Source organism: Physcomitrium patens, chromosome 19 (assembly GCF_059467195.1).
Source record: "Physcomitrium patens ecotype Gransden chromosome 19, ASM5946719v1, whole genome shotgun sequence".
NCBI lineage: Eukaryota > Viridiplantae > Streptophyta > Bryopsida > Funariales > Funariaceae > Physcomitrium > Physcomitrium patens.
In genome coordinates, this window is record NC_143428.1 from 10,622,832 (window position 1) to 10,639,486 (window position 16,655).

Here is a 16,655-nt window from a genome sequence, read left to right on the forward strand (position 1 = left end):
AAATTATTCTTTATGTATCTTTGTGGTATTTTTTGGAATATTTATTAACATTATTATATTCTCTTCAAGATTCTATTTTTAAATAACAATATTAATGATATGTATGAATATATATATATATATATATAGGGGAATGATAAAGCAACCCAAATTTTTATTGAAGCAACCCACTCTATCTTAAGCATCATTCCATCCTTGGAGCCTCCATCCCTATTCCCAACTGTTCCCATTCCCAACCATTGCAAGGGATAGGGACAAGGGGTTGGAAATGTAAGGAATGGGGGTGATGGTTGGGAACAAGGAAATGGGGCATGTGAGTTGATATAGTAAAAATTGGGGTTGTTTTATCATTTTCATATATATATATATATATATATATATATATACAGGGAAGTAGATACAAAAACAATATAGCAAGTCAAAATACAATTTTTATAATATAATAATTAAAAATACTAATTATTATACAACAATGTATATCTATATATGTACATATACTAAATTTATTATATAAAATTATAGTATGTCACAATCAAGTTGCTAAAATAATTTTTAATCATTTTTATAATCATATATAAAATAAATTAAAAAAGGTTTTTATTGCTACTTCAATGATCCTTCCTAATCAATTTAAACTTCATGAAATAATATATTATGACTGTATAAAATCAAAAACTGAGTAGACTATATTAAATGAGGTTACAATAGTAAGAACTTCTTCAAAACTTCAATTGGATTTGATTTGGCACTTAGATGTTTAACCAAACTAATAATATAAACATATAAAAAAAAATACAAAATCAAATCAAATACAGTTGAATGTATTCATATTACTAGAAGAACAATTATTGAAAACAAATATTATTTGTAGTGAAAAGACTTTCGACTGACTTCCGGTTTGTGTTTCCAATAAACTAAATTCTAACTCAATAAAAATTATTCAGTCACTAGTCACACACAACTAAAACTGCGAAACAATTCTTAGAAACTGGAAATTAAAGTATAATCATAAGAAGTAATACAATTTTTTTTTTTTTTTTTTTTTTTTTTTAACAGTATTTGTGATAATAACTGTATTAGCTTCACATGTAAAAATATGTAGTATAAGTTTCACACTGTGCGCAGAACCAACTTGAATCGAGGTAAATATTTCAATCCAAGTCAGAAACTGCGAATGCTGGCATTCTTAGTGAACTACACGGCTCTTAAATTCGTCCCTCTATGCCAAGACATGCGTACGGAAATCCGAATCCTTAAGGAGCGTTGGCGTTTCTGCGCAGATGAAGAGTGTGAGGAGCAGCACGAGGTAATACAGACCAGAAACAGGAGACAGAACTGAGCCGAACAAGAGCATGATGGGCAGGTTTGCATGAGGAGCAATATTCCGCACCACATGAAACAACGTGAGTGGAACAGCGCAAGATCATCAGAAGCCAGACAATTAAAAAGCACAGTAAAAGAACCATCGACGAATCTGGATCACAAAGTAAACGAGAAAAACGTTCAAAATCAAAAAACTAATCGCAAACGAGAGCAAAGCAAAAAAGGAAAGAGTCTTAAAAAAAAAACACATCACCACCACTAAAGAACAACTGGACGCCCCGAAACAATCGATTGGTAAAAACCAGCCCACTTCAGAGGAAAGTTAAATGCACATTCTCAGACACGCCCAAAACTGCACCTCTAAGAGAATTCAAGGTTGGCGCGGAAAACGTTGGTTATTTTAGACCAGCCAACTCGATTTGGTAGATCACGAGGATGATTAGCCACGTGTACATTCATTCATCCTGAGGACACCCACGGTGCGGGCAACGGAGTGACCTGTCAGTGCTGGGTGGGTGGCGCGGGGGGGGGGGGGGGAAGAGGTCTGGAGAGGAGGGGGAGTGGAAAAGGGGCGAGGTGGGGTTGGTCTTCCCGGCGTGTTTCACGGTGTTCGGGGGAATGATGGATTTGGTTCCAGATCGCAGTCGCCTCTCTTGCTTTGAGGAGAGTGCCGGGTCGGGTCGGTGTTCGGGGCCACGCTGGGGTCCGGGTCTGGCTGCTCGTGCCCCGATTTTGTCCTGGTTTGAATTGTTTTCCCTCTTTTGGTTTCTCCGCTTGCTTCCCTTGTGTCTGTAAAGAATTGCGTGGAGGGCCTGGCAGACCATTGCAATTTTTGATGTTTCTGTGTCTCGAGGAGGGGGTTGCGGTGCTGCGGTTTGATCTGGTGCGCTCAGTGCGCCCCGAGTCTGCTAAAGGAGGAGGAGGAGGTAGGCGGAAGGAGTTGGTGCCGTGCGGAGGGGATCCTGAAACGGGGATGCACTAGGAATGACAGGGTATCATGCTGAGGGCGTCTGGCCGATACGGGCGTAGGTAGTTTCACGGGCGAAGCTGCTGGAGGAGGTCGCTGAGCATAGGGCGCGCCTTGGGTTGGTTGCAGTTGTTGCGAGTGGGGTTGAGGGTTCTCCGTTTACGGGGTGAAGAGCAGGGCAGGTCGCAGCGGGAGGGCTCGGACGCGGGGCGCGATGGAGGGTCTGGGCAAGGGCTACGATGCGTTTGTGGAACGGCTGCAGTCGGAATTTGGTGCGACGAGCGTGGGCAAGGGGTCTGGGAGCTCTTCCACGAGCAATATTGCCGCGCACCCTCCGCATCCTTCCCAGTCTCAGCTCCACCAGTCGCGCTATGTCGGGTATCCGTCGACCTCTCACCCGTTCACGGTGAAGAGGGAGACGTCTCCGTCCGTGTCGGAGACGTCGATGAGATCGCGAGAGTCTTATTCGCTGGAGGTGAACATGCAAGACGCTGTGACCTCGGCCAGTCCTGCAAGCATTTCGGGGTCGGGGCAGCCCCCGCGGATGCCCAGCCCGGGGCACAATTTTAGCACAGATGTGAACCAGATGCCGGACACTCCTCCCCGACGAAGAGGGCACCGCCGTGCGCAGTCGGAAATCGCATTCCGGCTTCCAGACGATGCGTCCTTCGAGAGCGAGCTGGGCGTGCACGGATCCGAAATGCCGACACTTTCTGACGATGGCGCGGAGGATCTGTTTTCGATGTACATTGACATGGAGCAGATAAACAACATGAGTGGGACATCGGGGCAAGCGGGTGCGAAAGCGGGTGGTGAAGGGAGCAATGCACCCGCTCCCTCCGCCCATCATGCGAGGAGTTTGTCCGCGGATGGGAGTCTGGGGAACTTGGCGGGCAACAGGACGGGCGTGGGCGTGGGCGGGGGCGGGGGCAACAATTCGGCGCCATCGGAGGCTCGAAGGCCGCGGCACGGGCACAGCAGCTCGATGGACGGATCGACTTCTTTCAGGCACGATCTGTTGTCGGGCGATTTCGAGGGGGATACGAAGAAAGTGATGGCGTCTGCAAAGCTTTCGGAGATAGCGCTGATTGATCCCAAGCGCGCGAAGAGGTGAGATTCCAATGAGCCGTCTTCCTGTGTCGGTTACAGCACGGGTGAGGGAGGGGAGGGATGTTTGTGACGAGCCATGGGTATGGCAGTGACGCGAAGGGCAGCTGCAGAGGAGCGGGGACGGAAGCGTGGATTGGAATGCGCGGCATGATTGAGTGTTAGTACGTTTGCCCGTGTTCAGACATTGTCCCCGTGGTGTGCCTGGACGGGGTTTCGTTTCTGTGGTGCAATTTGGTGCCGTGATTCCGCATGGGAGGGGATGTAATTCTTGGTAGGCAGCGGGCGCAAGTGGGGTCCGAGCTCAGTGAGACGGGGTGCAGTCTGTGGGTGGTCAGGACTGCAGTGGCTACAGTAGCATGCGTGGATGTTGGTGAGAGCGGGGTGTTGTTATTCGGTTGTGTGGTGTGAGGCCGAGTGGGGAAGTTGAGGGACGAGCTGAGTAGTGGATCAGGGTTGTGGCTCGGTCGTCTGACATGAAGTACGTTACGGTTCAGGATTTTGGCGAATCGGCAATCGGCAGCACGTTCCAAGGAACGGAAGATGCGTTACATCTCAGAACTTGAGCGCAAGGTGCAGGGTTTGCAGACGGAAGCCACAACGCTTTCCACGCAGCTCGCAATGTTGCAGGTTTGTGTGCGAAATCGTGGACTTGTGTAGACGTGTTGGTGCTGTCACCGGGCTTCCGGTCGGTGGTTGTTCGTGAGGGGTTTCGGATAGGTTGTTTTGATGTTTAGGGGCATTGCAGCCGCCGGAGCAGCCCCTGACGTGTGAGGCTGAATCGTGTTCGTGTTGTCTGGTCCAAGAATGTAAAGCAAAGTGCATGGCTGTGGTTGCAGAAGGATACAACGGGGCTGGCAACGGAGAACAACGAGCTGAAGCTGCGGCTGCAGGCTATGGAGCAACAAGCTCATCTACGCGACGGTACGTTCCTCCAGCACTCTTTGCGGTGATTGTTACCGGATGCTGGCAGGGAGTGTGAGTGACCGCGCACACGGGAAACAGTTGGCGTGGATGTGTTCAGCAACGCGTGGGTATGGGTACACCAGATGTGTTTTTGAGTGGAACGGTTCGAGGTAGAAGCGAGAAGGCGAGGCTTTGTCGTGAGTTGGGATGATCAGAAGAGCAAGTCATTGGACTAGTTGAGCGTGGGTCGATGCCGCATCTCCTGGTAACGAACGACTGGGAGCCGTCGGGCAAGGCGGCAGTGCATAACGCATTTGATACAATCCTTGAGATAGGTTACGGTGAAAGCGTTTGTGTCGAGGGTCAGGACGTGGTCGTGGACCGCAGAAACTCCAGGAACGGTAGCGTGTCTCGTGGGGCGGTTTGGCTGTGGGCACAATGGGCGAGTTCGTGTGGGGTTGCTTTGGGTGACAAGTCGCGGCGGGGCGTGGGGCCGTGTTCAGGCGTGTTGTGTGAAGGAGCAGGGTGCGTTGGCGAAGATGGAGGTGTTGGAATTGACTGGTCGTTTGTGACGTGCAGCTTTGAACGAAGCATTGCGAGAGGAGGTCCAGCGGCTGAAGGTAGCAACGGGGCAAATCAGCAACGGGAGCGTGCAGAATTTGAGCATGGGCGGGCAGCATCTGTTCCAGATGCAAAACCAAGCGTTCAATTCGCAACAGTTGCAGCAAGCGCAATCGGGTCTGAACAACCCCGCGCAGCAGCAGCAGCAGGCTTCGCAGGAGCAGATGCATTCCGAGTACATGCAGCGCGGCGCATACAATCTTTCGAGCGGTTTCATCAAGAACGAGGGACCGAGCATTGCGGTGAAGCATGCGAGCAGTGCGTCTTTTGGATGAGGGGCGCGGTGGAAAGCGAGAGACGATTTGAAGGGAAGATATCTGGAGAAGGCAGGTCGAGGGTGTTATTCTTGGTCGTCGCATGATGTGTTGGCTGCGACACACCTGAGGGGTTCGTTGATTGGAATCCTCCCAGAAACGCTGCAAACCGACGGCGTGGAAGGTGATACTCTGAAGGCGCGGGGATGAACCTTGCCGAGTGGCTTTGGTCCAGTGGGTTTCGTTGTGCTAGGTGAAGCTTGTGAAGCCGAGGTTACGTCCACAATGAGGTGAGAGGCAGAGCACGGGCTGACGTTTGCGGGATGCGAACGACGAGAACGGGGTGGGTTGCGGGCATCTCTGCCGGTGCAGGGTGCGATAATTTGGTGAAGGTCTCGGAGGCGCCAGGGCTGCATGCTATTTTTCGGGCCGTATTGAATCTGTGACCCACGGAGGTCCTGTTCAGAGAAAGTGGTACTGTAGTGTGGTCATGAAGGCGTCTTATACGTTTTTATCTGTGTCTGTACACAGTTGTGAAGCTGGTTGTGGGTAGCTGTAGATTGGAAGACATGATACATGGACTATGTTATCGAGGGTCCACCTGAAGAGGATAATATATTCATTGATGTTGTGGATTGACAAGCCGCCTTGTGACGGGACGTCTGATTCATGGTGGGGATGAAGGTCCTGCGATGGCAGTGCAGGTCGATTGTTGTTTGCAGAATGGGAATGCATCGGATCTGGTGGCGGTTACACTTACTTAGCGTGAGGCAGGTGCGGTAAGTGCTTGCATTGTTTTTTCGGCTGGGGTTGCACTTTACTCGGAATTCCATCTCTCTCTCTCTCGTGCACTTATATTCGTTCTCAGATCAGGGCATCCACCTCGACTATGTTTTGGTTTGTTTAAATCGATGAATACGAACACGGATTGAACGATGTGTTTGCAGTTTATGAATGTATGGTTGTCTTGACGAAAGAACACAAGCATGGACGAGTACTCTTGTTTTTGACGAAGATGGTTTCAAATGAGCTCTGGTCATTGCATCAAATGGGAGTGGCCAGTTTTGTAGGCTTCAGCTCATCGTGCACAAACTGTTCTCCAGTTTCGAGTGTTGGATTTCAATCGTTGACAAAACGTGGATAATTATACACATCTAAAAATAGTTTTTCAAATCTACAAACACATCGATAGTAAATGGCCCTCCAAATGAATACAAAAGTATTCAAATAGACAAATTTTTGTTAATATGTTTGTTAGCATTGTTTCCCAGATTATCAGTAACAGTTTAGTAGTGGAAGTTTTAGGATGCTTTTATTGTACCTAAATAAATATATGAACACATGGATGTCCATATATTTTTTTAATAATATATGCTAATAATTATTATATGGTTGTGTTTTTAAAATAGTTTTTATGTCGATTTTTAAATTTTTTTTTTGATAAATACCTAAATTATATGAATTTTCTTGATAGTTTTTTCTTTTTTCCGAAATAATGATTATTTATTATTTTTGCGGTAACTACTTTATTCAAAATCAAGTCTTGAATTACTACCTTTTTAACAAACTTTCATTTTGTACTGGAAATCATAAATTTACTTATTTCAATATTTGAATTTGAATATTGTTTAAAGAGGTCATAATATATTTGTTTGAAATCTATTTTATTTATTGATATTATTTGAAAGATATTATTATAAAAGTTCAAATTTTAGAGACAAATATTTCAATATGATATTTAAAGTAATTCTAATTGATAAATTTACAATCTAAAAGAAAAAAAAATGATGAATTATTGAAGATATAATAAAGTTTAAAATTTTAAAAATAAATCATTATGAAGAATTTGAGCAAGCTTTGAAAGTCATTGAAGGATTGAAGATTACTAAGATGTTTTTAAAAAGCATAGTGAAGTCATAGTTTCAAAAAATTTAATTTTACTATGAGAATCTAGAATGACATTGATATAGTAGTAGTAGCTATACTAGTTCTAATGGTGCTTGTATTCATGGCCTCAAAGCAAGTTAGATGTTACCAAATTGCTCTTGAATAGATTAAGAAATTGTTTGCCAAAGTGCCTTTATTTGACACCTTTGTTATAATTTGTAAGTTGGCTCTATTCATGCAATCAAGATCTTTCTTTTTGCAACCATTCTTTTATGCCTCTAAAATATTGACATGAACATTGTGAAAAATTGCAAGTAAAACTTTGTAAATAAGCTATAGCAGTAGTATATGCAAGGCTAACGATTAATAGTATTTATGTCTTCTAAAGAAGAATTTGAAGCATAGTAGAGTGCCTTTTTAGAAACTTGGAATGACATTTTTTTAGAGCAATTACATACATCAAGAATACTGTCATGGACATACGCATGTAAGCCAATAATTACATGTGTAAATAGGTAGAAGTAAGTAAAAATAGGTAAAAGTAAGTTAATTCTATAATATTTGCTATGGAAGCTTTCTAGAAGCTTCATAGACGATGCTTTGACTTTATAAGTGTCTTTAATTGATTTTTTGGATTAGAAATGTGGTCAACAAGTTGGCCATGTGCCACACATGTTGTTAGCTTGAAGATCAAGCTAACTATGTGGCCCACACGTAGAAAAACTTGCCTTGTAAGTCAAGGCATGTATCTTACAAAGTCAACACATATTGGAGGTCCTATAAAACATCACCATGTAGCCCCTAGTTAGATAATATATATAGAGATAAGAGTGAAGCCCTCTTCTCTCTTGTCAACTATTTTCTTGCTTCTAGTCTAATTTCAAGGGTCTCTAGTTTTCTTGTCTTTTGGTAATAGCTATTCCAATTTTTTTCTTAATATATATATATATATATATATATATATATATATATATGTTGAATTATTTATATTTTGTCATCTTCCTTTGACAAAAGTCTCACTTTTTTATTTGTTTTTATCAAATTCATGTCTTTGACAGATTGACAAGAGTACACTTACAATATCATAGCTTTGTCTAATCTTGATTAAAAGTAGATTACTCCTTTCTCTTGATAAGACATAAGTGTATTAGAAGTTGTGGATTACCCTCTTCTAAACTGATATTGTCCTTAGTATTTTCTTTGTTCTCAAGTCCTCTCTTCTATTTGTCTTGAGCGATATTAGATATCTTCTCTTTTCTAAGTATTATCATGGCAAAACTTGCTAAAATAAAGAATGCAATGGCACAAATGCAAGAGAAATTGAGGGAGTTAATGCTTGCGATGCATCAATTCAATTTACCACCACAAGGAGCAACAAGATTGGCAAGAAGTGAAGATATAAAAATGATTGGAGTTGCTTCAACATCTGCACCAAATCATGTCTCTTCTCCAATGGTGGAATGCCCTTCCAGTGTTAGAGAACCAAAAATTGCCATATTCGAGAAGTTTGATGGCACCAGATTAAAGTTTAGAGGATTTATCAATCAAGTACAACTTAGAGTTGAACTTCAAACCCAAAGCTATCCAACTCCAAGATCGCAAGTTAGATTCATTAGTATGCTTCTTTCAGGTTCAGCATTATCATGGTTTTCATCTCTTCTTGAATGACAAGATCCAATATTGGATAATTTGGAGGCTTTTTTGGTGGATTTTTGATCCATGTATGGAGAACATGATGCAATTCGTGTTGCAACCAAGAATATTCATTTTTTGTGACAAGATAATCGATCAATAATGTTGTACGCTTCACAGTTTTAACAACTTGTAACTAATATTAAGTGGGATGATGTTGCACTTGTTAGCCAATTTTTCTATAGATTACAATATGAGGTAAAAAAATTAATGCTCAACTTATTTGTTCTTCAAACATTGAGTCAAGCAATTGACTTTGCTATGAAGTGCGACAATCATCTTTTTGAATTCTGATTTGAGAACAGTACAAGTGGACCTCAACGTTACTATAAATCAATGGCAATACCAACATCTCTTCAACACATACATTTGGAATTAGAGGATATGCAAATTGATGCAATATATTTCAAACTTTCTACTGAGTAAGAAAAGACTCTTTATCATCAAGAAGGATTGTGCTTATATTGTAGAGAACCTAAGCACATTGCTCAACATTGCCCAAAGAAGCGATGCAACCATAAAATAAGGAGTACGGTGATCAAAGAAGATAGCATGTCGAAAAACGAATTTGTCTAGCTACAATAAGGACCGTGCGGCTGGAACCTTGTACAATGCCTAGTGAAGGTCCTATTCTCTCCTTAGAACCCTCTCCATGTTTTATGATAAATGTTATTCTAGGACCTAAACATCACAAAGCCTTTGCCTTGCTAGATTCAGGAGCTTCAACATGTTTCTTAAATGAAGAATTTGCTAAAAGACATAGCATACTTTTAGTGAAGAAAACTAAACTTGTTCATGTAGAAGTCATAGATGGTCGTCCATTGTCTTCAAGAGATGTTACTTATAAAACCCTTCCTATAGAAGTAGCAACTAATGGTCATAGTAGCTTTGTAATATTTAATATCATTAGATCTTTCTCTAATCTAGTCATTTTAGGTTTATCATGGCTAGAAAAATATAATCCTAAAATAGATTAGACTTCTCATAGTCTTGATTTTTTTGAAAGTATAACTAAGAGCGTAGTTAATCAAGTAGAAAGTCATAAGTCTAATACAATTAAATTTGTATTTGTAGGTATAAGAGCTTTCTTGCATACTGCAAAAGAATGATCACCTTGTGTCATTTATGCCACACCTGTTTCTACTGGTGGAAAGACTTCAAGTGGCATTCCAAGCCAATATCAAGATTTTCAAGATGTATTTGAGAAGAAAAATATGGATACTCTTTCGGAACATCGTTCCTATGATTGCTCAATTAACCTTTAAGAAGAAGATTAATCGCTATTTGGACCAATCTATAAATTATCACAAAATAAGTTGGCTGAACTCAAAGAGTATATTGAATAGAATTTGGCCAAGAACTTATGCCATTCCAAAACTCCAATAGGAGCTCTAATTTTATTTTTGAAGAAAAAAGATGGATCATTGTAGATATGTGTCGATTATCGAGGACTCAACAAAATCACTATCAAGAACAGGTATCCACTACCTTTGATACCGGGACTCTTAAATGAGTTGAATCAAGCTAAGATCTATATAAAAATAGATCTATGGGGAGCATACAATATGGTATGCATTAAAAAAGGAGATGAATGGAAGATTGCATTTTGAACAAGGTATGGACATTTTGAATACAACATCATGCCTTTTGGACTTACAAATGCACCAACAACATTCCAACATCTAATGAATGATGTCTTTTGGGAGTTTTTAGATGATTTTGTTGTCTGTTACCTAGACGACATCTTAATCTATTCTAAGAATACATAAGAATATGAACTTCATGTTTATCATGTGTTAAAAAAATTAAGAGATGTGGGACTCTATGCCAAGATAAAAAAGTGTGTATTTCACACTACTCAAGTCGATTTCTTAAGATACATTATTTCAAATGATGGACTTATGATGGATCCTAAGAAAATTCAAACTATTATTAATTGAAAATTCTCAAAAATGGTAAGAGATGTCCAACACTTTTTGGGATTTGCCAACTACTATCGGATCTTCATCAAAGACTTCTCTCAAGTTGGAGTACCACTTACTTGTTTGACTTGTAAAGACAAACTTCAATGGAATCAAAAAGTGGAAGTAGCATTTGAAGCTTTGAAGACAATCTTTGTTTGTGTATTAATCTTGTATCATGTCAATTTTTCTAAGCCATTTTTTATGGAAATAGATGCATCAGACTTTGCTTTGGATGCCGTATCGTCACAAATGGGAATAGATGATAAACTTTATCTAATAGCTTTTCATTCCAAAAAAATTTCAATAGTCGAGATCAACTACAAGATCCATGACAAAGAACTTCTTGCAATCATGGATTTGTTTCAAGAATGGCGCTATTATCTAAAAAATACTTCTAATCCAGTCACCATGTATACAGATCACAAGAACCTTGAGTATTTTATATCAGCACATATTTTGAATTGTTGCCAAACTTGTTGGAATATGTCTTTGTCAAGATTCAAATTCAAGATCACTTATTGAGTAAGAAAACAACAAGGTTTATCAGATACACTCTCTAAATGATCTTATCTTGTACCAAAGGAAAGAGATGCTGCTTTTGATCAACAACGGATAATTCTCTTGAAGCCAAAGCATCTTCATCTTTGAGCAATAAAATCAATATTAACTATTGATTCAACCTTTATTAAGCAAGTTCAATTAAGTATATCTTTTGATCTTCTTATTTGTGATATTAAAGAAAATCCTTCAAAGTCTCATGATACTTCCAAGTTTGAATTCAAGAACAATCTACTATATTTTAAGGGATGCCTATATGTTCCAGAAGGTGAAGCTCGATTACGTGTTCTTCAAGCTCGTCATGACTTTTCAACAACAGGACATTTTGGATATAATAAAACTTTGGAACTAATATCCAAGGACTTTTGGTGACCCCAAATTTAGAAATTAGTCAAAGATTTTGTGCAATCTTGTGATGTTTGCTCGAGATCAAAAACTCCTCGCTATCAACTTTATGGACTTTTTCAGCCATTATCCATTCCAGAACAACCATGGTCTTCTGTTTCTATGGATTTCATCACGGATCTTTCAATCTCAGGTTCTTATGACTCTATATTCATGATAGTAGATCGTTTTACCAAGATGGCACATTTTGTACCTTGTACAAAATCCATCTTAGGTGAAGAAACAACTAAGCTCTTTCTTGACAATATCTATCGCTATCATGGATTATCCAAGAATATTATATCAGATAAGGCAACTCAATTTGTATCAAGATTTTAGCGGACTCTTTTCAAGATTCTAAAAGTGGATATATAACTATCTTCGACATTCCACCTTCAAACTGATGGACAAACAGAGCGTATTAATTAAGTTTTGGAGCAATATTTAAGATGTACCATCAACTACCAATAAGATGATTTGATAACTCTTTTGCCATTGGCAGAGTTTGCTAATAATAATATAGTACATTCTTCTATAAAACAAATCCCTTTCTTTGCCAATTATGGTTATCATCCACGACTTGATACTTTTGACTTTTTAAAAGTTGATAATCCTTCGATGAAATATTTGGCAATTTATTTGTGAAAACTACATGTAATGATGAAGGCTTTGTTGAAAGAAATTCAAGAACAACAAATGGTCCATGCGGATGTCTATCGAAAGGAACAACCACCATTTCACGCGAGTGAGAAGATATGGTTACTTTGTGGCAATATCAAGACCACTCATCCTTGTGACAAGTTGGACTATCAAAGGCTTAGATCATTTTCTATTTCTGCACAAATCAATACAATTTCATATCATTTATACCTACCGAAATCAATGAAAATCCATTTAGTATTCTATGTGTGTCTTCTTAAACCATATAAGATAATGGATATAGCAAGAAGAAGACAAGTTCTACCTCCTCCTATAGAAGTGGATAATAATATAGAGTTCGAAGTGAAAGAAGTCCTAGATTCAAGGCGACACCAAAATAAATTAGAATAACTTGTCTATTAGCGCGGATATGATATTAATGAACGCACATGAGAGCTAATAAAGAATCTTACAAATGCATCAAAGACGGTGGAGGCTTTTCATCGATGACATCTATCAAAATCAAGATGAAAATCTCTTTTATAAAAGAAATAAGATCTAGGAAAGTTAACATTCTATTTTCAATCCTTGTTTATAGCTTCTTTGTAGTTGTGATGCTGAGGAGATGGAGAACCAACAACCAGCAAATTCAACTCAAGAACCTTTGTTTCTAACTTGCTAGACGAGACATTACAATTGTCACAATCTTCAAGATAATGCAATCAAGATGAAGATCTTTAAGAATGACATGTTCTTATTGAAATAGATGGCGAGATACAATGCATTTGGTATCACAACCTTGGAAGGGACTCCCAATGTTTGGTGATTTTACTAGAGGTAGGAATAACTTCTGACAATGTTCCAAATGTTTTATTCGAAAGAAGTTATAAAGGCCTCAAAAATGACCAAATAATTGGGTGGTCTTCCTACCCTGGTATGGAAGACTATCGATAGTTGAGAGGCCCTATCAATCATCTTCAAAGAAAACAAAGATCAGAGTATAAGGTGAATACAATTTGTTGCATTATAGATTTCTTTAACATATGATGACCACTCATCGTGGAACTTGTCCTTACAAGGAGAAGTAATGTCATGGACATATGCATGTAAGCCAATAATTACATGTATAAATAAGTAGAAGTAGATAAAAGTAAGTTAATTCTATAATATTTACTATAGAAGTTTTTTAAAAGCTTTATTGATGCTGCTTTGACTTTATAGGTATCTTTAATTGACTTTTTGGATTAGAAACGTGGTCAACAAGTTGGCCATGTGCCACACATGTTGTTAGCTTGAAGACCAAGGTAACTATGTCACCCACACGTAGAAAAACTTGCCTTGTAAGTCAAAGCATGTGTCCTACAAAGTCAACATATATTGGAGGTCCTATAGAATATCATCACATAGCCCCTAGTTAGATAGTATATATAGAGACAAGAATGAAGCCCTCTTCACTCTTGTCAAGTTCTTTCTTGCTTCTAGTCTAGTTTGAAGGGTCTCTAGTTTTCTTGTCTTTTGGCAATAGCCATTCCAGTTTCTTTCTTAATATACACATTGAGTTATTTCTATTTTGTCATCTTTCTTTCAGAAAAGTCTCACTTGTTTATTTGTTTTTATCAAGTTCTTGTCCTTGACAAATACATAGATTGCTATGCATAAGGAATTGTTTCTTGTTGCTTATATAAATATGATTCATCACTTTGGTAATTCTATAATCTTTGTAGCAGATGATATGCATTACATGGTTAAGCAATATCTTGAATCAAGTTTGACCTACTTGACATATGCTAGTCTGCGCAACTTTGTATTAAGAATATTCATAAGAAATATGTGGTGAAATACTCTTATAAAAAGATACACATCTTGATATTTATCAATCTAACTCCTTACCATGAGATCTTTTTAGATGTCAATGGATTAAACTTTTAGTATACATTGAGAAATATATATATATATATATATATATATATGAGCATATAAATTTTAAATTGTAAGTGGTTAAAAAATATAAATATTAATACTCATTATTTAATGCATTCTAGGTTAAACTTGTATATTTGCATGTCATAGGCAATATTGAACCTTAAATAAGGATCATTACTACAACACTTGGTTTGCCATGCTCACATGAAATTTAAACTATATTGTATGAACAACGACACTTTAACCTCAACAACTTTAGTTACTATTGACACTTACAAAAACCAACAACAATATCTTTTCTTTATAAAAAAAAACTCACTTCTTTGTAAGACATGCTAGAACAAATTTTTGCAACCATCATTAGCCTTCTTCTACATTAATAAATATATGCACTTGTGGAACTCTAAACTATTTCATAACAAGAGCTACAACCTATTGATAAATTGTAGAAGATATTGACAAGAAAGAGCTTGGTGTAGAAGAATGATACAAAAAGAAATCGATTTAGATTTGATTATACTTGATGCAAAGCATTGACAATGTCTTACAATATATTTAGTATTATTGGACATTTGCAAAAAAAAAAAAAGGTGGTCACAATTTAGACAAATAATAGTAGGATTGGAACTTACAATGGAACTAGAGAGTTGAGGGAGAAATATAGGACTTGTAGTGAGTTTAGGAGTTGTGGCTAAATTAAGAAATTAGAGAAGAAGTCAAAGATTTATGAGGGGACAAGAAAGAAAGAGAAGAGGTCTAAGTCTTATATTGAGACAAGAAAGAGGAGAAGTATATTTAAGACCTATATCACTATATTTAAACAAAGAAACTAATCAAAAGCCTTGTATGTGTATATCAACATAATAGATGTGCATATAACAATTTAGATAAAAATTAATTAGAAAAAATATGAATTACTCAAAAAATATGTATCTATATATTAAATTACATATTTAGGTGCATTGTTGTGTTATAACACAACTATAAGGTGAAATAGGAAAATATGAATTATAGTTTAAAAAAAAAATTGTAAAAGATAGAAAGACAAGAAATGCAATTAGTGTTAATGATGATTTTTTTGTAAAAAAGAGTTCTATTTATTTTATAGGATTCTAAATAAGGCATATTTAAATAAAAAATTTAGCAAAAATTAAGTTTGAAAACTAGAAATTAATATCTAAAAAGGACTAATTATAAACTAGGACAAAAACCAAATCTTGAGGTACAAAATTGTGTACCTATGGCAATTTTGAGATTCTTTTGTTGATCAAAGAGTAGAGCTTGAGAACAAAATATAAAAAAATTCCTCAAGAATTGATTTAGGTGATTTGAATTTTAATGACTTTCTAAGAATTTTACAAAGTCAAGGTTGTTTTGAGGTGACTTTGGTTTTTTTGAAATAAAAATGGTTTATATTTTGAAATATTTTGTGAAATTTAAAATAGATCCATAAGTAAAAATTTACAAATTTTTTATTATTTTGAGTTAAACATGTATTGTAGGTTTAAGCATGATTAAATAATTAAATTAAAAGATATTAAAATTTAAATGAATTGAAATCTTAAAAATTGGATACTAGAAGGTTAATAATGTTTTTTAAGATATTCTATAATTTTCCAATTGGATTGAAGTGAATTTTTATAAATTATTAGAAAACTTAATTATGAAAAATTTGAAAGTAATTGGATGATGAAAACAAGAGATATTGGTGTTGAAAGATCAACATTAGGATTTGAAAATAAGTCTAGTTGATATCCAAGTAGATTATAAGGTTTTTATTTTATTTGGTAAATTTGATCCTCTTCGAATTCTTTATGTGTATTTTTAAATAAAAAATTAAAAAATATAAATTTTTTGAGTCAAAATCAATAATTTAATTATTAGTTATTAAGGTTTTGAATCTATAATAAGATTTAGTCGGAATTACTTAGGTTTTCTTTGATATTTGATTAGAATTTATTAAGAATTTAATAAGGTTTTTTTTTTTTTTTTTTTTTTTTTTTTAATTCTATCAGATTTTTATGATTTTTTAAAAATTTCTTTAAGATTTCTATAGAATTTTATTAAGATTTGATTAGGATTGTTAAGATTCAATTGAGATTTATTTAGGATTCTATTTGAGCTTTCACATTCTTTATTATTGAAAAATTTAAATTTACCTTCAATAGCCAAGTGCCTAATGCATTCTATCAAATAATATCAATAAATAAAATAGATTTCAAACAAATATATTATGACCTCTTTAAACAATATTCAAATTCAAATATTGAAATAAGTAAATTTATGATTTCCAGTACAAAATGAAAGTTTGTTAAAAAGGTAGTAATTCAAGACTTGATTTTGAATAAAGTAGTTACCGCAAAAATAATAAATAATCATTATTTCGGAAAAAAGAAAAAACTATCAAGAAAATTCATATAATTTAGGTAT

The 16,655-nt window shown here is 37.1% G+C and overlaps 1 protein-coding gene across 1 annotated transcript; it reads left to right on the forward strand.

Moving 5' to 3' along the window:
• Positions 1-1,913: 1,913 nt before the first annotated feature.
• LOC112272706 (putative transcription factor PosF21) lies at positions 1,914-5,820 on the forward strand. The gene is made up of 4 exons (XM_024500738.3): positions 1,914-3,400; positions 3,895-4,027; positions 4,237-4,321; positions 4,883-5,820. The coding sequence occupies exons 1-4, from the start codon at positions 2,505-2,507 to the stop codon at positions 5,197-5,199; spliced, it is 1,431 nt and encodes a 476-aa protein (XP_024356506.1). The 5' UTR covers positions 1,914-2,504; the 3' UTR covers positions 5,200-5,820.
• Positions 5,821-16,655: the final 10,835 nt, after the last annotated feature.

Excerpts from the sequence above, each read along its gene's own strand:
- LOC112272706 (XM_024500738.3), top strand. The coding sequence starts at position 2,505 with ATGGAGGGTCTGGGCAAGGGCTACGATGCGTTTGTGGAACGGCTGCAG. Across the intron at positions 4,028-4,236 it reads CGCAGCTCGCAATGTTGCAG|AAGGATACAACGGGGCTGGC; the intron begins GTTTGTGTGCGA and ends CTGTGGTTGCAG. Across the intron at positions 4,322-4,882 it reads ACAAGCTCATCTACGCGACG|CTTTGAACGAAGCATTGCGA; the intron begins GTACGTTCCTCC and ends TGTGACGTGCAG.